General features: G+C 41.3%; 1 protein-coding gene across 1 annotated transcript in view; it reads right to left on the reverse strand.

The window, feature by feature from the left end:
- The window catches only part of ACSL4 (acyl-CoA synthetase long chain family member 4), a 28,638-nt gene extending 17,524 nt beyond the window's left edge, over positions 1-11,114 (reverse strand). The window contains exons 1-5 of the mRNA XM_066581720.1: positions 10,565-11,114; positions 8,372-8,549; positions 3,041-3,150; positions 2,788-2,923; positions 99-341 (exon numbers count right to left, since the gene is read on the reverse strand). Of these exons, the coding sequence (XP_066437817.1) occupies positions 99-341; positions 2,788-2,923; positions 3,041-3,150; positions 8,372-8,549; positions 10,565-10,915 (1,018 nt within the window). The 5' untranslated portion in view covers positions 10,916-11,114. The remainder of the gene's footprint in view (positions 1-98; positions 342-2,787; positions 2,924-3,040; positions 3,151-8,371; positions 8,550-10,564) is intronic.
- Positions 11,115-18,358: the final 7,244 nt, after the last annotated feature.

An 18,358-nucleotide genomic window follows, 5' to 3' on the forward strand; every position in this document is an offset into this window, starting at 1 on the left:
ATGGATGCGTCTTATCGTCCGGTGCATATGATAGAGCGAAAAATGCGGCAATTTAATTTTTTTTAATGGGAGATCATGAGTTAATGGCTGCCAACAACCAGCTCTAGCTGTCAACATGTTTAAATGTCTTAACAGATCAAATTGAGCATACACAATAGCATTTAGCCCAAATCCATCCATGACAACGTACCCGAGTCCAGGTATCCGTTCACACTGTCCAGCCATGCCGGCTATTAAATTGCTGTGAATCATCATCACACCTTTGGGGATGCCAGTGGAACCGCTTGTATACATCACTACTGCTAGGTCTGTGGGTAGAGGTCTGTTGGGAGGATTGTTCACTAGAAAACAAAAATATATACATGTCTGTTCAAACCATGATGTGTTTAACCTGCAAACATAAAATCAGAAAATGATTAACTACCATATGCAATCTGCATTTTTTCCAAAATACTTTGTTTTACGTATCACTTGCTGATCCAGTATGTAACCAGTCCTGTTTACCGCGCACCCCCCCCCCCCAGCCCCGCATAATCACTAACAAACCAAGAGATGTCACTGCACCTATGAGCTACCTAACAGGTACACGTGCCTTATTCTGCTTCCCATTCCTTTAATAGGTACATTGAATATTAAACAAGGCGTGAGTTTACTTAATCCCAACACACCCAACCTAAGGGAGGACAAATAAGGGAAAGCGTAGGTTGGGGAAAATTTGCATATTGTATGACGAGTTTCCTATATCCTGCACTGCCCAACAGAAGTTATGTTCTTAGGCAATGCAACAACATCCTCTAAGGTTTTCCTATGTCACATGTATAGACTCAAGCACGGAAGACACATTCAGCTTGCAATAGAAGTCTTGTATACAGATACAGAATATCAGATTCAAGTGGCGAGTTTGTCCGATCTATCCACGTACCAAGCCTGATGAAGGACTACATGTCCAAAACGTTGTCTACATGACCACTGGGGTTTGTAATAAATCTTTCACTTTATTGAATCACAACTTCCTGAATGCTACTTGGTCATTTCTTTAGCTGTTGTCGTCGTCAGCGCTCTGCACAGTAGGCTCATACTGAACATGCACCATCTATCCCCACGGGTCTATCACTACCGTGTTTCCCCGATAGTAAGACACCCCCGATTGTAAGACGTATCGGGGGTGTCAGGGGGGTCGGCCAATGTAAGCCGTACCCCGAAAGTAAGACATACCATAGAAAAAAAAAAAAATCATTACTCACCTCCCCCGGCGTTCTGTCGCGCTCCGGCAGGATGTCGCTCGCTCCTCGTCCCCGGCGCAGCATTGCTTTCTGAATGCGGGGGCTTGAAATCCCCGCCTCCAGAAAGCTAATACACACGCCGTCAGCCAGTTACAGAATGGCTGTGATTGGCTGAAGGCGCACGTGGCTTCAGCCAATCACACTATTCAATGACATCATTGAATGGCTGTGATTGGCTGAAGGCGCACGTGGCTTCAGCCAATCACACCCATTCAATGATGTCATTGAATAGTGTGATTGGCTGAAGCCACGTGCGCCTTCAGCCAATCACAGCCATTCAATGCTGTCATTGAATGGCTGTAACTGGCTGACGGCGTGTGTATTAGCTTTCTGGAGGCGGGGATTTCAAGCCCCGCATTCAGAAAGCAATGCTGCGCCGGGGACGAGGAGCGAGCGACATCCTGCCGGAGCGCGACAGAACGCCGGGGGAGGTGAGTACTGATTTTTTTTTATTATAAGACATACCCCGAAAGTAAGACATAGTCTGGCTTTTGGGGATAAAAAAAAGTAAGACACTGTCTTACTTTCGGGGAAACACGGTAGAACAGCGCTGTCACCGCACATACAGGGTTATTCAAAAAGGAGCAGATCTGGGAATTTAATTGCAATCTACAGAAGACAGGTACACAATCAGCACATCGATGAAATAAGGATGTTTCAAAGTCTATGAAACACCAGTAAGTTCCATTTTCTGTCACATCGTAGCGCTGTTTCTTGTGGTTTACAGATAATAGGAAAACGGCGACACGGCAGGAGTAATTGTTTTGGGTGCTTGAGTTTGCTTGGGACGAGGCGTCTGTTTTTGGAATCAAAGACAGAATTCTCGTTGCACTTGAACAATGGAATCCACACTTGGTAAACTCAAAATACTGGTGTCCCCTTTTTGATATATCCCATAAGAAATAGTGCTGAGGTGTGGCGTATAATTAAAAAAAAAAAAAATAAAAACACGAGGAAAAAAAATCCAAAAAGATGAACAAAAAAATGTGAACCGTCCTCTTGTTAGTGATGTGTGGATTGTGTGCTTCTCTTTTGTAGTTTGTAATGAAATTCCCTCAGTTTGAATAACCCCGTATAGCTCAGATATGGAGGTAGCCACTATATTGAGCAGGGCATCTGCTCATGAGCAGACTAGATTGAAATCAACTCTCCATCTGTGTGCATTTTAAAAAACTTGTCCAGGATTTGAAGACATTAAGCTAGCAGGAAGAAATGTGATTAAAAGAATAAAGAAAGAAAACCTACACACAATTAATCATCTGTTAAATCCCCTGCTGCTTCGGTGGCCCCAACAGACCAATGCAGAAAAGTAAACCAAGACCGATAGGGACTACAAGTGCCAAAGTGGTGCAGGATTTAACAGTTGCTAATAAAGTTAAAAAAATACAAAAAAAAGACTCATTTCCTTTTGTTAGCCTAATAAAAGGACACCATATTACCATATTATACACTGAACGCACCTCCGTTAAACTTTTTCAATGTATCATTATGTAGTCACACTTACAATTCTCAGGCTTGGCACCCAACTCCTCTACCTCCTCCAAGTTATGTATTTCCAGATCTGCAGGATAGTTAGAGGTGTTGATCTTCTTTCCAACATAGATAACGTGTTTAATGTTGCAAACTTGTGACAACACACACTATGGAAAAAAAAAAATATATATATATATATATATATATATATAAAAAAAGGTCCAGACTATACCATTATATAGGAGGTATATATACAAGGCATGCAGAGGTTCTGTAACACGTACCTTCAGCTTAGTCTCTAGCAGCTCAGAACTGGTGATGAGGTGAGTAGCTCCAGACTCATTCAGGCCATAGACAACGGCATCCTCACCGAGTGTAGCGTACAATGTGACCACTAGAGAGACGTTTACACCTTATTGGTTGTTGGATTCAACTGAACATGGTTCAACATATACATTACATTTAAGACTAGGTTAACATTTCTATTGGAGTCCGAATCCAATTCTGTCACATTTGATGTGAAGTGTAGTGCCGCATGCATTTATGAACCATGACAGAGGCCAAGACGGCACCAGTGTTAGTGAGCTGGAATATGGTTTTCTCCAGCAGGCTTCAGGGTATTCTGCAGCTTCCTAATTGTGTAGAAGCAGTATGCGCACACTGACCAAGTCAAACACGAGGTATCAGTCTCATGCTCAAAATGGCTCTTCTGGGAGAAACATCCAGACAGGGCCTTTTATTAAAAAGCATAACACCTGCCCTTTATGGGCGTTTAACAGATTACATCAGTAACATATATATATTCTTATTCGCTGGGTTATATAGAATTCCCCGCCTCTCTCAAGTAGGAGCCTTTGTCTCAATAACATGTGTCCAAATCTGAAACTGAAAGTAGATATCTCTTTGTTGTAGAAGGTCCTGTGTGGGGGATGCGGAGGGACTGGGAAAACACTCAATATTGAATACAGGTATATATATTATATATATATATATATATATATATATATATATATATATATATATATATATATATATATATATATATATATATATATATATATATATATATACACACACACACTATGACCTTTAACTCTTAGAGGCTGCTTGTGCAACTTATATATATATATTCAGCTAACATTATACCACATATCTTTCACCATGTCATTGTCCGGCAAATTCCATGATGAGATTGTGTGGCCATCAACCCCCCCCCCACAGAGTTAAAGGTCATTACAATAGCATAATACATTTGGTTTATCCAAATCAATAGACATTTTATACTAACTAATTATCATGTCTACTACATTAGAGCCTATTTACATGGAAAGATAATCTTTCAAACAATTGAAAGATTAGAACTTTATGCAAAATGATCGTCAATGAGCACGAATGCCCATTAGTACTTTATCAGCTTCATTTTCATGCACATGAGCCTCCAGGAGCTCTGCAATTATCTCTATTGTTCAGCCATGGGCTGCTAAGAGAATACTATGTTATCTCTAGCTCCCTGCTAAGAGAACACTATGTTATCTCTAGCTCCCTGCTAAGAGAATACTATGTTATCTCTAGCTCCCATGGGTCTGTTTTCCATCATGGGCTGCAGAGAGAATAGAATGTAAACTCCTGCTCCCATGGAGAACAGAGCATGAAGTCTGAACTATGGATTTTAAGCTCACCTATAAATCATTGTTCAGCCGAAAAGTGCACGATGGTGGCATTTACACGTAATATTTATAGCTCAAAATCCATCGTTTTAATAAATTTTGAGCGATAATCGTTGCATGTAAATAGGCATTTATCCATTGTATGACAGATCTGGCACCAAGTCATGGTTTTCAGAAAAAAAAGGAAGTTATGTAGAGGTGAAAAGAGCCCAATATTTGACACAGATGACATTAACATCTAAAAAGGGGTTTTAAAAAAGGAGCACTAAAGGCTCATTTACATACAATGACTATCTCTTAAAATTCACTCAAAACCCAACTTTTGAGCAATAATTCTGCGTAAATGTTCACCCATCGTGCACTTAGTCCATCGCCGACTTCAAGTCCGCATGAAATCCTTGCCCCTCAGAATGCCAAGATAAGACAGACCGCATAGTGTGTTCTCAGCGGGCAGTACTGATAACAGCCACTGTCCCTCACTGGAGAACAATAGCGATGTATGTTCTCTAAATACATGCAATAAAGTACCTATGCAAAACGATCGCTCAGAGCTGTCAGTTTCTGACAAAACTTTGAGCGATCATGCGTGTGTAAATGCACCTTAAGCCTTTAAAAAAATTGGTAACGTAGGAGACATGTGGTGACATGTGTTTGTCATTCTGCTAGCTTATCAGGATGACCATGATAAAAAAAAAAAAAAAGTCTTGCAGAAATCTGTAGTGAACACAGAAATTAATTTCCTCCTCATACCTTCCATTTTCAACTGTGAAACAGTGACCTAGTGAGGGTGTAACAGCCAGGGGCAGAGGTTTTGAGCCACCTTCACACACTATAATTCCGCTGATGTGGATTTCAATGACACCATTTCAATCTCTGCATGGTTATCGTGGATTCTCATTCATTGTAGCTACAGACCATGGATGTAAAAGGGGTTGTCCAGCTGTAAACTACCTATAGCCTATCCTCATGTTAGGCCACCAATAGAGATCAGTACAGGTTGGTTGCCCAGAATAACTTTAGTTTAATACTTTCATAGTTTTACCATGATATTCTATATATTCTATTAATTTTTTTTTTATTCATTTAAAACGAAAAAGATTGGCGAACCGCAATATTCTAATGTATAGCAGCATATGCTAAACAAGCATAAACGATCCATGAAAGAATACAATTCCCTTCAAGAATCATACCCCTCATCAGCTTGGCAGCATAGGCAACATATCAGCAGAGCTATAAGATTTTGGTTCACTCCCCACACCTTTCACCATTGGGTTTCCTCATTAGGTGTATGATTCTTAGGGTTATTGAATGCATTGCACTTCACCAATTTACTATATTCTTCCATGAATTGTTTATTCTGGTCTTGCATAGGGTGTTGTACATAAGAATAGTATGGTTCACCAATCTTTTGCTCAGTTTGTTATGGCTTTTTATGATTTTCCATGAATACAGTCATGATTGTGTAAATCGACCTTTTTGATTCAGGCCTCATGTCCATGGGCGGGTCAGATTCTGTGCGTACCTGTCTGGGTCTTTTTTACTTTACTGTGGATGTAGGCAGAAGCGCCAGCGCAGTAGAGTTTTTTTTTTCTTCAAATTTCTGCTTTCCCGCAGAATCCGTGGCTAATCCTTAATGTCAATTGCGGACGGGCTGCGGATCAGACAGCTTCCATTGACTTCAATGGAAGTCATCCGCACGGAAATGGGGCATGCTGCGATTTGATTTCCACATCCAAGAAATCCGCAAAACAAATCCGCATGCTTTAATACAGGTATGGACACCCATGTTTCCCTATGGGGGGACTTGAACTGCAGATTGTCCGTCCGGGTGTCCCGCAATTCAAATCCGCACGTGGACATTGGGCCTTAGTGTATGGCACATTGTTTTTTTTCTATTAGGCTACTGTTTTGCGATGTGCGAACAAATATTTTGTGACTAACTTGGATCTTCCTTTTTGGTTTCTATGCACACAAAAAATTTAAAAAAAAAAAAAAAAAAATCGTTTTGTTCACAGCATCGGTAGTGGCTCCAGAGAGGAGAGTCCCACCAGATTATATTATGCCAACAACATGCTAATATTCAAAGGAAGATATACGCCTTTAAGAAAGGCTTTTAGATCAACATTGAGCAAATATCCAAACAGGGAATTAAAAGTCAAGAGTCCTCTCCATTTCAGAAAAATCAGGAAGTTTCTGTAATGTGCAGCTGTTCTAGAGGAAAAAATTTGAGAAGTCAAGGTAACCACAAACTACGAAGTCCTGACGTCTAGAACATAACCTCACGAAAAAGTATTATAGGTGTAATCACGAGTGTGATTTAGGTCTGTGAAAAACGGACCATTTTACGTGTGATCTGACCCCGATTTCGATGAGTCCAATGCGTTTTTGTGATAAAATGATATTCATCCAATTTACATCAGCTTTTCATGTGCATATATATCTATAAAAAAAAAAAAATAAAAAAAAAAAGACACCCATGGAGTTCCAATAGTAAAATGCTTTAAAAACAGATCTTACTTGACTGCAACTCACATGGCAAACAGGACATGCAGCGATTTTTCAAGCTTGAAACTCACTTGTGTGAATGAACCCATTCAAATGAATGGACTCTTTTCCCCTGCAAGTTTTTTCCATTTCAGAATCGGATGGATCGTTCCCCATGAAATAATGGAGCATCTTTTCTTAGAATGATACATTATGCCATTCCTCTGTAATTCCTCCTGTAAATGTATTAATGACACTTAACACCGATTGGACAATATCCCAGTGTTAAGGGGCATTCTTCCCTGACGAGGGGAATGACAGCACCCAGTTTAATGTATTCAAACGCTCCCAGGAAGAGCAACAGAGAAATGCAAATTGTTGAAACTGCATCATGGAAACCTAGATAAACGTCAAGCGTGAACTTGGCCTGAAGGGGAAACCTGCATTAGACAACGGTGTGACTTTATAAGAGACACATATGACAGAGTTAAGGTGCCCACACACATCAGTTGGTTGAGATTGGCCGCTGTGACCCAACGACTGCTCATCGGATGAAGTTTAACCCTTTCCAATCCAATTTGTATCCTGGTTTTCCTAAGGGGCTTACTCTTTTTCTGCCATTTTACAATGGCGCTATATGCTGGCTAAAACCAGTACTGCATTAAGGTAACACGTTGGATAGGCTCCGACAGCAGAGAGGCTGGCAATATACAGTAAGAGAACCCCGACGGATGTCTTCCAACATCGGAGATGTACAGCCCTAAATCATAATGTCTTCAGAGGTCAGACAGTGGATTGGAAAGGGTTAAAGGGGCTGTCCTCACACCTAAAAATGCTCATGATTGGCTACGGCAGTCACATGCCCGCGCAGATAGGGACCAGGAGGGTCAGAGCATAGCGGAAGACCTGGAAGCATCAGAATGGATGCCTATAGATTTCCATGGCATGTGATCCGTACATGAAAACACATCAGAAATTTTTTTTACTAGACCCGGCAATTCCTGCACTGGACTTGGTTCTTAATTTGAGCACATCTCCGTCAGCTTCACACTGGTGTACGTTTCTGGTATAATTGACGTCAGTTTCTGACGTAGGTTATACATTAAAATTAGTTGGTCCCGATTGTCCATACCCCTTCATGACAAGCTCCACCCACTTTTAAGGAAGGGGGGGTACAAATTTTGCGCAAATGCTGGTTTGGGCAAATGTCTGACTTTTTTATGGCAGAGATTAGCATGAAATGGTTTGACTTGATAGCTCCTGTATTTAGTGAATACCTTATCTTCCTCAGACTGGCCCGTGTATTGTTGCTGTTCCGCTGTATACACAAGAGGCTTTGGGCTGTTGTCCAGCCTCTATCTATACTGTATTACCAATATAAGATACACACCAGTGAAGTGTTCGCATCTTGTTCCAACTGTAACAGTAATCTTATCGTAAAAATGATTATCAACGATTACTTACAAGGAAAGTTGTACTTAAAGCAAGCTTGCGCCGTGATCATCCACTCTGCCCTGGTCTCGCAGAAAATGGCAACGGTGCTCCTTGGTTTCAAGCCCAATGCAGCCAGTCCACTCCCAAGGTGGTTGACTCTTGTGTTAACTTCTTCATAACTTTGCCACTTATATTCCCCTAAAATTAACTGACAAGGAAGCAAAATTATATTATATTTAGAGTAGCAGTATTATGTATATTAATATGTATACACACACGTACATTAAAGGAGTTTTTTTTTATACAAGATGAATAAATCATTAGAGGTAGATCAGTTTTACAGTACTTTTACATTAGATAAACTATTACATCTAGGCCAGATTTGCCTTCAAATCAGATCCTCACAAATCCTGTTCATATAATAAAATAAAAAGTTACGTTTCCCGTAGTATCTTCCAGCAAACTGTACTTTTCCTCATGTAAAAAATATGGCCAGCCCTGACAGACTATACGTACAACCAGGGGCGTAACTAAAGGCTCACGGGCCCTGATGCAAAAGGTGAGGTGAGGTGAGGTGAGCTGGGCCACCCCCCCCTCTATCTGTACCCGTACCCATACCTAAACCATGCTGCATAGAGACATAACTTGAAGCTTCTGGGCCCCAATGCAAAACCTGTAACAGGGCCCCCAACTATAATGCTTTATTCATAGTATTGGGCTCCCTATATGGAGAAGAGAGGCCTTATGGGCCCCCTAAGGCTCCTGGGCCCGGGTGCAACCGCATCCCCTGCATTCTCTATAGTTACGCCCCTGCGTACAACTAAAGTACAAATGAGCTCCAGAGTCTTCACTGAGGTTGCAACAATTATAAAAGCTATGAAGTCCAGCATCACATTAATGTCACCGATACCCCATTCTCTGCCAAAATGACCAAGCTACAAATGGACCATGTATCCCAAAATTTAATCAAAAGGGGTATTTTACGGAAATTCTTCTGACTGCCTATCCTCAGAATAGGTCATCAATAGTTGATCGGCCAGGGTCCGCTGCTCGGGACGATCAGTTAATCAGGCGCCCGCTGTCAGTGCCGCAATACACAGGGGAAGGGAGGAAGCTGCTGCTCTGATCCCTACGATGAGCGTGCACCTTCAAAATTTGAATCTTCCTCCCCTACTGCTGTAGCTGCTCGGTGTGCTGCTGAGACTCCTCCTTGACATTTGCAACTGTAATTGTAGGCTGGGGTCTCGAAATAAAAAAAAACAAACCATAAACTGACCGGCCAGGGTCCCGAGCAACCAAACCCAGCCGATCAATTTTATTGCCCTGGAAATCCCCTTCAAGTCAACATATGAAAAATCTAGAATTTTTGTAATCTGCATTTTGCCGTAGATCGGTTTTGTAGTTTTCATCTATTTAGTTAAATTTATTCTGGGTGACTCAGAAAGATACCTGGAAACCATCAACAAGCCATTGCTGAAAGATCGGTTAAGGTTAGCTTAAACAGGCAATATTTTAACAAACTTCGCATAAATCAATACTACAAGCGAACAAACTTTGCAATATAACTCACAGGAAAATGCCTCTTTCTGCACTTATGGGCCACTTCTCCTCCCCCTGCCTTCTGCACCAATCACTCACTCAATTTACTGCTAAAATCAGTCTCAAAAGAAAAGATGAATCATTAGCTCACTGAAGAATCAGGCTGTATGCTGCCCACAGAAGTCTATGGAGAGGACAAGGTTAGACAGCTGTAAAGACTAATACAGCTAGTTAGTAAGTTTTCTATCTCACCGCAGGGTTGTATTCACAGCTACACTGCTCAGTACAGCTGTATAATGTCCATCATGTTTACCGTTTGAGTCTGCTACAGAGAAAGAGGAGATCCTGCTCCCTTGTGTGCAGTATATTGAAAACATAGCAACTAGCCTCCACTCCCTCCTGACAGAAAATTAAGGCATAAAGCCTCCAGAAAATGAAACTGGTGATAAATGCAGGATACAAGTCATATATTGGCCAGAGATAATCCTCATGTACACATGATTGGTAAACTTTAAGTTTAGAAGTGGTGTCAAAATAGTTATGTGCGACAAATTACTTTTGAAGCAGAATTAAGTTTTACAAGAAGTTTACAGAAAGCCAAGATATAACCTCAAAGTCTTCTAAAAAGATGTATATCGTAACACGCAAAGTTGACTCATTTCTCTTCCCAGCTACAAGTCTTACCTTCTTAAAAACTTTGCCGTTTGGTTGCTTCTCATTTTCCTCGCTCAGGATCTCCCTTGTAGCCAGACAATCTTTCTTGCCAAACTTTGCCACGGCATGTTGAAACAATTTGTCCAATGTGTCAGCTCCAGGGATGTCTATAGTAGCCAGTGAGTCAAAGTTGCAAATGGACCGGTAGGGGCTTCCGATTTTCTCCGATACGGGTTTTGCTTTTATCCTTTTTGCCATAGCCTTTCTCTTCTTCGCATTGGTGAAAAAATACCATGGTAGAAAAGTAAGAGTGCTGTACACAAACATTAACAGGTAGACAGGCAGCAATACAAGAGTGCACACTTCTGCTTTAAGCTTCATGACGCTGGTATTAATATATGGGCTCTGTGTTCGCCTCCAAATCAATATCCTTTGTGTTCTTAAGGCAAATTTATAAAAAAGCAGCAGTGGTAGTTGTTACCCAAGGCAGCAGTGCAAGAGAACAAGCATTACTTATCACTATTGTTTGTTAGTCTTTGGAAGCCAAGACTTGTGAGAGATCTGTGCGGCCAGCCAGAAAGCAGAAAAGAAGAGAGGGGATACGTTAGTAAAACTGCAAGTGAAACCTCTGTGCCCATTAAACATTAAAGAAAACGTGAAGGGATGCCAACATAACCAGGCTGTCAGTCAATGGAACCTAGCAGGAGCAGACTCCTTCCTCCGCTCCAAAGGTTTGAATACATTTACCACTTGCTCGGTCTCCTAAGCTCATTTAGACTCTTAATGTGGAGGAGGCAATAGACGTAACCAGAAATCTTAGCAAGAAAGGTTAATATTCAGGAAGTTAAATATTTATTCTCATTGCAAAACATGTGGCGAAACTGGAAAAAAAGAGTGTTTAACCCATCTGCTGCTATTTTCTCATGACTCTTCTATCCACATAGGAATGTAATCACTTTGTATCAAGTTGTACAATGGTTTGCCATTTTTGTAACACATTTCAGAACTAGACTCACATGTGTTCTATGCATGTTCTATTAGAGTTGTGGCTTTTTATATACAGCGTAGGAGCTGCATGATTACAGAGTTGTGAAAGAGATGGCTCGCTTCTTCCACCAGGGAAGAAGGAGTTAATGGGTGTTCTGGCATGTGCGCTAATCCCAAACAGGATAGCAGATGTATTTCCACCCTGCATGCATCATGTAAACTACTTCTGCCTATTTCTAGATTGTTACTCACTATTCATTCGCACACATGTAAGCATCACCACATGGTCTAAACCACGAGATGGGAACCTAAGTGTATTACAAAACTCAGGCCTCATTGGCACGGGTGTACAATAGGAAGACATTCATACGGGCGGATTTTCTGCAGCGGAACTGCAGATGAAAGTCAAGCATCAAAACCCACGCCATTTAGGTTTTTAATGTGGATTTTGGTGCAGAATTCACCCCCTGATTGAGGAGAGGTATCGGTCAATGGAGGTACCAGTACTAAAAATGATACGCTGCAGATTTAAAATTTCACACCGTGAGTCCATTTTTCGCACGGGTTTTGTGCAAATTTTTTTCCACAGCGCGTGTACGAGATTTCAGAACTTTTATTCACTCTGCTGCTACTGTAAATGCCACGGACTTTCTGTGCGGAGGGGTACAGGCCACACGTGGGAACAGGCCCTAATTGTGCACAGTTTAGTACTGTTTGAGTAGCACTGAAGACTTCATTTACGCCTGTTGCAACCTATGATACCATATAGTCAGAATCCTGGACCCCACATAAAGATCTGCATATATCACCATGTATACACAGAACCTTATATATTTCACTGAACTAAAACGTGTAATTCGTCTCAATAAAATGGAGCAGATTGGATGATCCCATTAGGATAGTTATAAAGTTTTATAAGGAAATGACTGACTACTGCTCATCTAATCTCCGGATCAGTGAAAGGTGATGTTAGCGGACAGCATCTACAATAGCTACTTATCTGGACACATTACAGTACAATGCTTGGTGATAATGTCTGGAATATTAGGGGATTTATAAGTTACCAATCTAGCAAAACGGTGTTATCAGCAATATTCCTGTCACCTTCTGCAGGACTGCCAATGAAAATATACATTCAGCGGGCTTAAATCTTAATAAAATTCAATAATTCAGGAAATAAGCCGCTGCCAGACAATGCTTATCTCCTGGAGAACTGAGTTTTAGACTGAGCATTTGGTAAATGAATAGCTTTGCTTTGAAGCGAAGATGCATCGTATCGTAATAAATGATAAATACCAAATTAGTCCTGGTTATATTCCTTATCCCAGTACAGAAATAAAACACATTTACATTAACACTCAAAACAGCAAATACAACAAAAGTTCCCCAGCACACACAATACAAGAAAAAACAAATCCCAAGAAAAGTGTATAAGGTAGAAAGGCTATGTGGTGGATTAGTGTAAGCTTTATGCAGTATTTGTGTCAAAACAGGGATCAGACACAAGATAAATTACAGAAATAAACTTATCTTTAACTAGGCTTTAGAGGAGAAGAAAAAAAACACACAATGCACACCAAGCCCATGGCACCACAACCTCCACCAATGTGTGACTACTACCCAACAACTCTGCAGGTTAGAGGACTAATTAACAACATTCAAATATGCTTAGAGTAGACACAGATGCCACTATTTTTTGCACTGTATTAAAGGGGTTGTCACCTTTCTAGCCGTTTTGCTGCAGCTCAGTACATTGTGCAGTGGCCTGAGTTGGTACTGCAGGCTGAGTGCTCTTCATTTTAATAGGACTCAGCCTGCAGTACCAACCCAGGCCACTGCACAATGTACGGAGCTGCAGCAAAACAGCTAGAAATAGCAGACCCCCTTTAAAAGTTAAGGGTCTCATATAGTAGCTGCTTCTGATTTGACCAAGGGCCCTGCAATCATACAGGCTGGCAGGTCTTACAAATTGAGCATTAAAGGGCTTTTTGCATCTCAGATGCAAATTCTAGCCACAGGACAAGCTATAAAAGTCTGATAGATGCAGGTCCCAGTTTCAATACCTGCATCTGTCACCAGAATTGGTATTACCTACACTTCATCACAGCTTATAAGACTAATAGAAGGTAACGGTAATTAAAGACCATAACTATACAGTCAGGAGGATGAACAGTGATCTCTATTATAGCTGTCTGCTGATCAGTAACTGTAACAGGGGTGTCTGTGCCCCCCTTGCCCTGTAGGTAGGTTTCATGTAATAGCATCGCACAGGAGAGAAACTAACTAGTTTCAGGCAGTATATCTGAGCTGGTCAGAATTAAGATCACATGACTATTTGGCGGAAAAACAAAAGTCCAGGAGTTTCCGATAAACGGGAATAACTACCCAAAATAACACTAATTCACTTTTATATACTACGCAGATAGCTACATAATGAGTGAATAAAAGAGTAAACGGACTGGGCGTGTAAAGAGACTCCGTTATAAACTAACTGCATCTTTTTACTTTTGTTCACATAATTAAGTTTACGACTGTTACTCTCCCACCAATTTTATGTGCAATTCTCCATAATGAAAGTAACTTTGCCTTATCAGAGTCCCTTCCTCTGCTGTACATCGCTCACTGGGTAGACCGTCTTTAGACAGTAGTGCAGGGAGGGAAGGATAACAAGCTGGGACGAATATACGTGTTCAGAGAGGATGGCGAAAACACCAACTAATATACCGTTTCCCTAAAAATAAGACATACCATGAAAATAAGACATAGCATGATTTTCCAGAATTTTTAAGGATGCAAAACGATTTTTTTGGCTTTTTGAAGATGCTTGAAATATAAGCCCTACTTTAAAATTAAGCCCTGCTAACAGTTATTAAACCTTTTCGAACAAAAATTAATATAAGACACTGTCTTATTTTCAGGGAAGCACGGTAGTACATCAGCGATTCAAGTAAATATAACATCAATTTCACAATTATATTGGAGAAAAAAAGTAAGTAGATTTTAGACCGTCTCCACCAAGAGAGACTACGGTTTTGGTATCAGGAGATGCCAGCCATGTAGATGCATTCTGTTTAGCCTCTAAAATAGATTTTACAGTGTGTGCTGGATTGGCTGGCGAGTGGGCAGCTGCCTGGCAGGATGTCACTAGTGGCACAGGCAAGCAAAGTACTCATTACTTCACAGGTGATGAAAAACACAATAATACCCCTATTTTGCCTGTTTAACTTATAACATTTCCATTCCTACATGAAAGATACATACAGATAACCCCTTGCCTGCAGCGTACCCCTGCGTAATGGCCAAAAAAAAAAAAAAAAAAAAATCCAGGTTTTTTTAAACTACAAAAACAGGATATTTCACATGCTTGACAAGTTAAAAGGAATTTGCTCAAGAATGCAGCCCTTTCATATTAGTGCAAAATACAGACGTATTGGAGTTATGTGACCGGCCGTGTATAACTAGAATAAACTGCATGATTAGAACTGTACCTGTGCGCTCAAAAGAGGAGAATGGTAATTAGATAATGGTCTGAGTACTCACTGTGAGGGGGGGGGGGGGGGTGCCCCAATATGACCATAAAGGGGCATCACCGCCTCCCCCGAGGTCAATCACTAAATGTGCATCCTTCATCTGAATGGACACCATCAGCCTGCGATAGTTTCATCTTTATTCTTCTTCCTAGAATGAAGATAAGTCTATTGCGGGGTGATTGTGTCCATTCGGATCGAGGAAACACATCTAGTGATTGAAAGAAAGGCCACCCCAGGACCTCATGGGAGGCGGTGACACCCCTTTACGGTCATATTGGGGAACCTCCCCCCTCAGAGTACACAGTCCATTATCCAATTACCATTCTCCTATTTGAGCGCACAGGTACAGTTCTAATTTTGTTTGCTACCCCCATTATTTTTAGTTATGGGGGATATTTCTTTTATTTCCATGTGCTGCTCTCCAGCTCTTGGTGGATTGTAGGAGGATCAACGATATGAAGGAGGTCTATCAAGGCTCTGTCCTCACCTAATAGAATAGATTACAGTAAATACAACCCAAGTAACCCATTGAATAAAAACAATGACAGAAACATGCAGACGGAGGAGAGCCATGCGGCTTACTTACAGAACGGTCGGGTCTGGACAATCTTCTTACTCTTTTGGAATCTGAATAATAAGAAAAACAAAAAAGCACCGACTTCAGATCTGTCTGGACTTATTACAAATATCAGGTTCAGTATTAACTACTAGAGGATCTGAACAAATGATCAGGATAGCAATATTTACACAATCAGGTCAATCTGCCCTTACAACAAACTTGGCAAACACTTCGCTATCAAAAAGTAAACCGCTCTATCGGGTGACATTAACCCCTCGGCTGTCAGGCATCAATGTGTAACCCATGTCACACAGTAGGTTCATTACACGACTTATCTCAGTTAATTCACCCCAACACTATGGAGAAATCATTTACTTGTAGAACAAAGAAATGGTGTGGGAATTTCTGGGCCTGGTTGCACTAAGCGTGCCGTTAATCCAGGTTTAGTTAAAAACTGATCAGCTGTTGAAATTTGTTGCACCAACACTTTTTGATCCAAGATTTACAAAACCAAGTTCACCTGATCTGCGATCGAAGGCTGAACCTAGAAGAAGTGTACCGCGCATGGCGATTGGTAATTGTGGTCAGGTGATCTTCACAGCATTCATAGTGATAGTAAAAACATAGCTGCTACCAGCGACAAACATGGGTGTAATTTCACCACCCAGGTAAAAAAAAAACCATCAGGCTATTATCCGAGTCCGCCATCTTGGATTTTGGCTGCTAAACTAAGTTCGACCATTTGATCCACCAAAATCGGCGATGAAGTTAAATGTAGATTGGAACCAAAAATCACAGGCAAAACCCTGTTGGTGTAATGTCTTTCTATTTGATCTTAGATCAACTCTTGCTGATCCCGGAGAAAAAAAAAAAAAAATGATGTGAACCACATGCAGCACTAGTTTTCCCCCCTACCACCATGGCAGTAAAAAGGGTGTAGCTGGGCAGTTACAATATTGTGATGCAAGTATGAAGCCAATACACTAGTTATTAGTGCCACACACACTAGGTACTAAACCTGCCATACAAGCTTCTAAGATATGCCATCACAATGAAAATGAAACCTGCAGGGGTGGGGGGGGGGGGGGGGGGGGGTTGGATAACAACCTGAAAAAAAAAAAATTGTTTGACATTTGACCCTTGGTATTTTTCATTAGAGGTGCTTTATGTGCTATGCACTTTGTTTCTCTAAGTCAGATTATCAATTTTCTGTATGAGGAGAGGTAATACTTGACGAGTCAGAGACACTTAGAAATAAGATAGAGATTCCTGAGAGAGAAAAAACTACTCCAAAAGTCCTCAAAGACATGAATGCTCATTAGAGATGAGCGAATGTGCTCGTTTAGGGCAATTACTCAAACGAGTATTGCTTTTTTCGAGCAACTGCCTACTCAGGCGAAAAGATTCGGGGAGCGCCGTGGGGAAGAGAGAGCTCCCCCCTGCTACCACCCGCTCCACCCCGCCGCTTCCCGGTGCCCCCGGAAACTTTTCGCCCAAGTAGGCAGTTACTGGAAAAAGCGATACTCCTTCGAGTAGTTGCCCTAAACGAGCACGTTCGCTCATCTCTAATGCTCATCCATTCAGAGCTGTTGACACCTCGATGACGTCTACTCTCAGACATCAGTTTGTGCGTGCCGTCCTCGGTTCACCATATATCAAGTAAAAGGATAATTTTATCCGCACGTGCAGCAAAAATCACGTAATCAAAATCCAAGAGGTGAAGGGGCATTTGGTGGGCACATAGTGAAGGCCAAGTAATGACAGATGAATGGCATCTGATAAGCACCAAGGCAGAGAGCAGCCATGAAAAATAGGAGCCAAGAGGTCAAGTGTCTTCAAAGCTGTGACTCATTCTGTATCTAGCTTTGAATTGACGATTTTTAAACAATTAACCTTGGACACCCGGACCACTGCCAAAACGGACGCCACACTGTACACAGAAGAAATTTCCTTCATATAAAAAGGCTAAAGATGTGAATGCGCAATTTTAAGAGGAACTTCACTTTTTAAAAACTACTGACATGTCAAAAGTGGGGCTGGGTGCCAAGACCCCACCGAAATGAAAAAGCTGCAGCGCTCGCCCAAGCTCTGCGCCCCTTTGGATGTCTTATCTGCTTATCGGCTCCTCTCAGCAGCTGAAAATGGATGCATAGACTTCTATAGACATCTATACATCTGCCGAGAGAAGTCAACAGGCAGCAGACAGAACCAAAGGGGCACAGCCCTCGGGTGAGCGCTACAGCTGTTTCATCTCAGCGCCCAAACCCAATTGATCAAAACGTTTAACGTTTGGAAAGTTTTTAACAATGTGCTCTTTAAAAGGACATGGTTGTACTTAGGGCAGGTCTGAAGAGGTTGCATCTATGACATAAGGTTTCAAAGATCCCCAAAAGACAATCCCTGTGTCATGTATCACCTCTTCTGGATAACAGAAGTTAAATCCGTTTTTCTTTAATAAACTAGTGAGGGGCGCTGTATAGTAGAGATAACTGGATATCATTTACATTCAGATAGAGCTCAATGCTGTAAAACTGCAGCGATACCCAAAAAGAAGTGTTTAGACTCTGTTCACATTGTTGTTTTTTTGCGATGCAGCACCAATTCTATCCTTCATGCAGAAGACTGCATGGAGACGTTAACCAGCAGAGAACCAAATCTACAATAGGCAAAAGGGAGACCGGTTCAGTCTCCACAGCATTAGGTTTTTTTCCCATCAGTTATTTTAGCTGGACAGAACATAAGCCTGTA

This window comes from Eleutherodactylus coqui, chromosome 10 (assembly GCF_035609145.1).
Source record: "Eleutherodactylus coqui strain aEleCoq1 chromosome 10, aEleCoq1.hap1, whole genome shotgun sequence".
Lineage (NCBI taxonomy): Eukaryota > Metazoa > Chordata > Amphibia > Anura > Eleutherodactylidae > Eleutherodactylus > Eleutherodactylus coqui.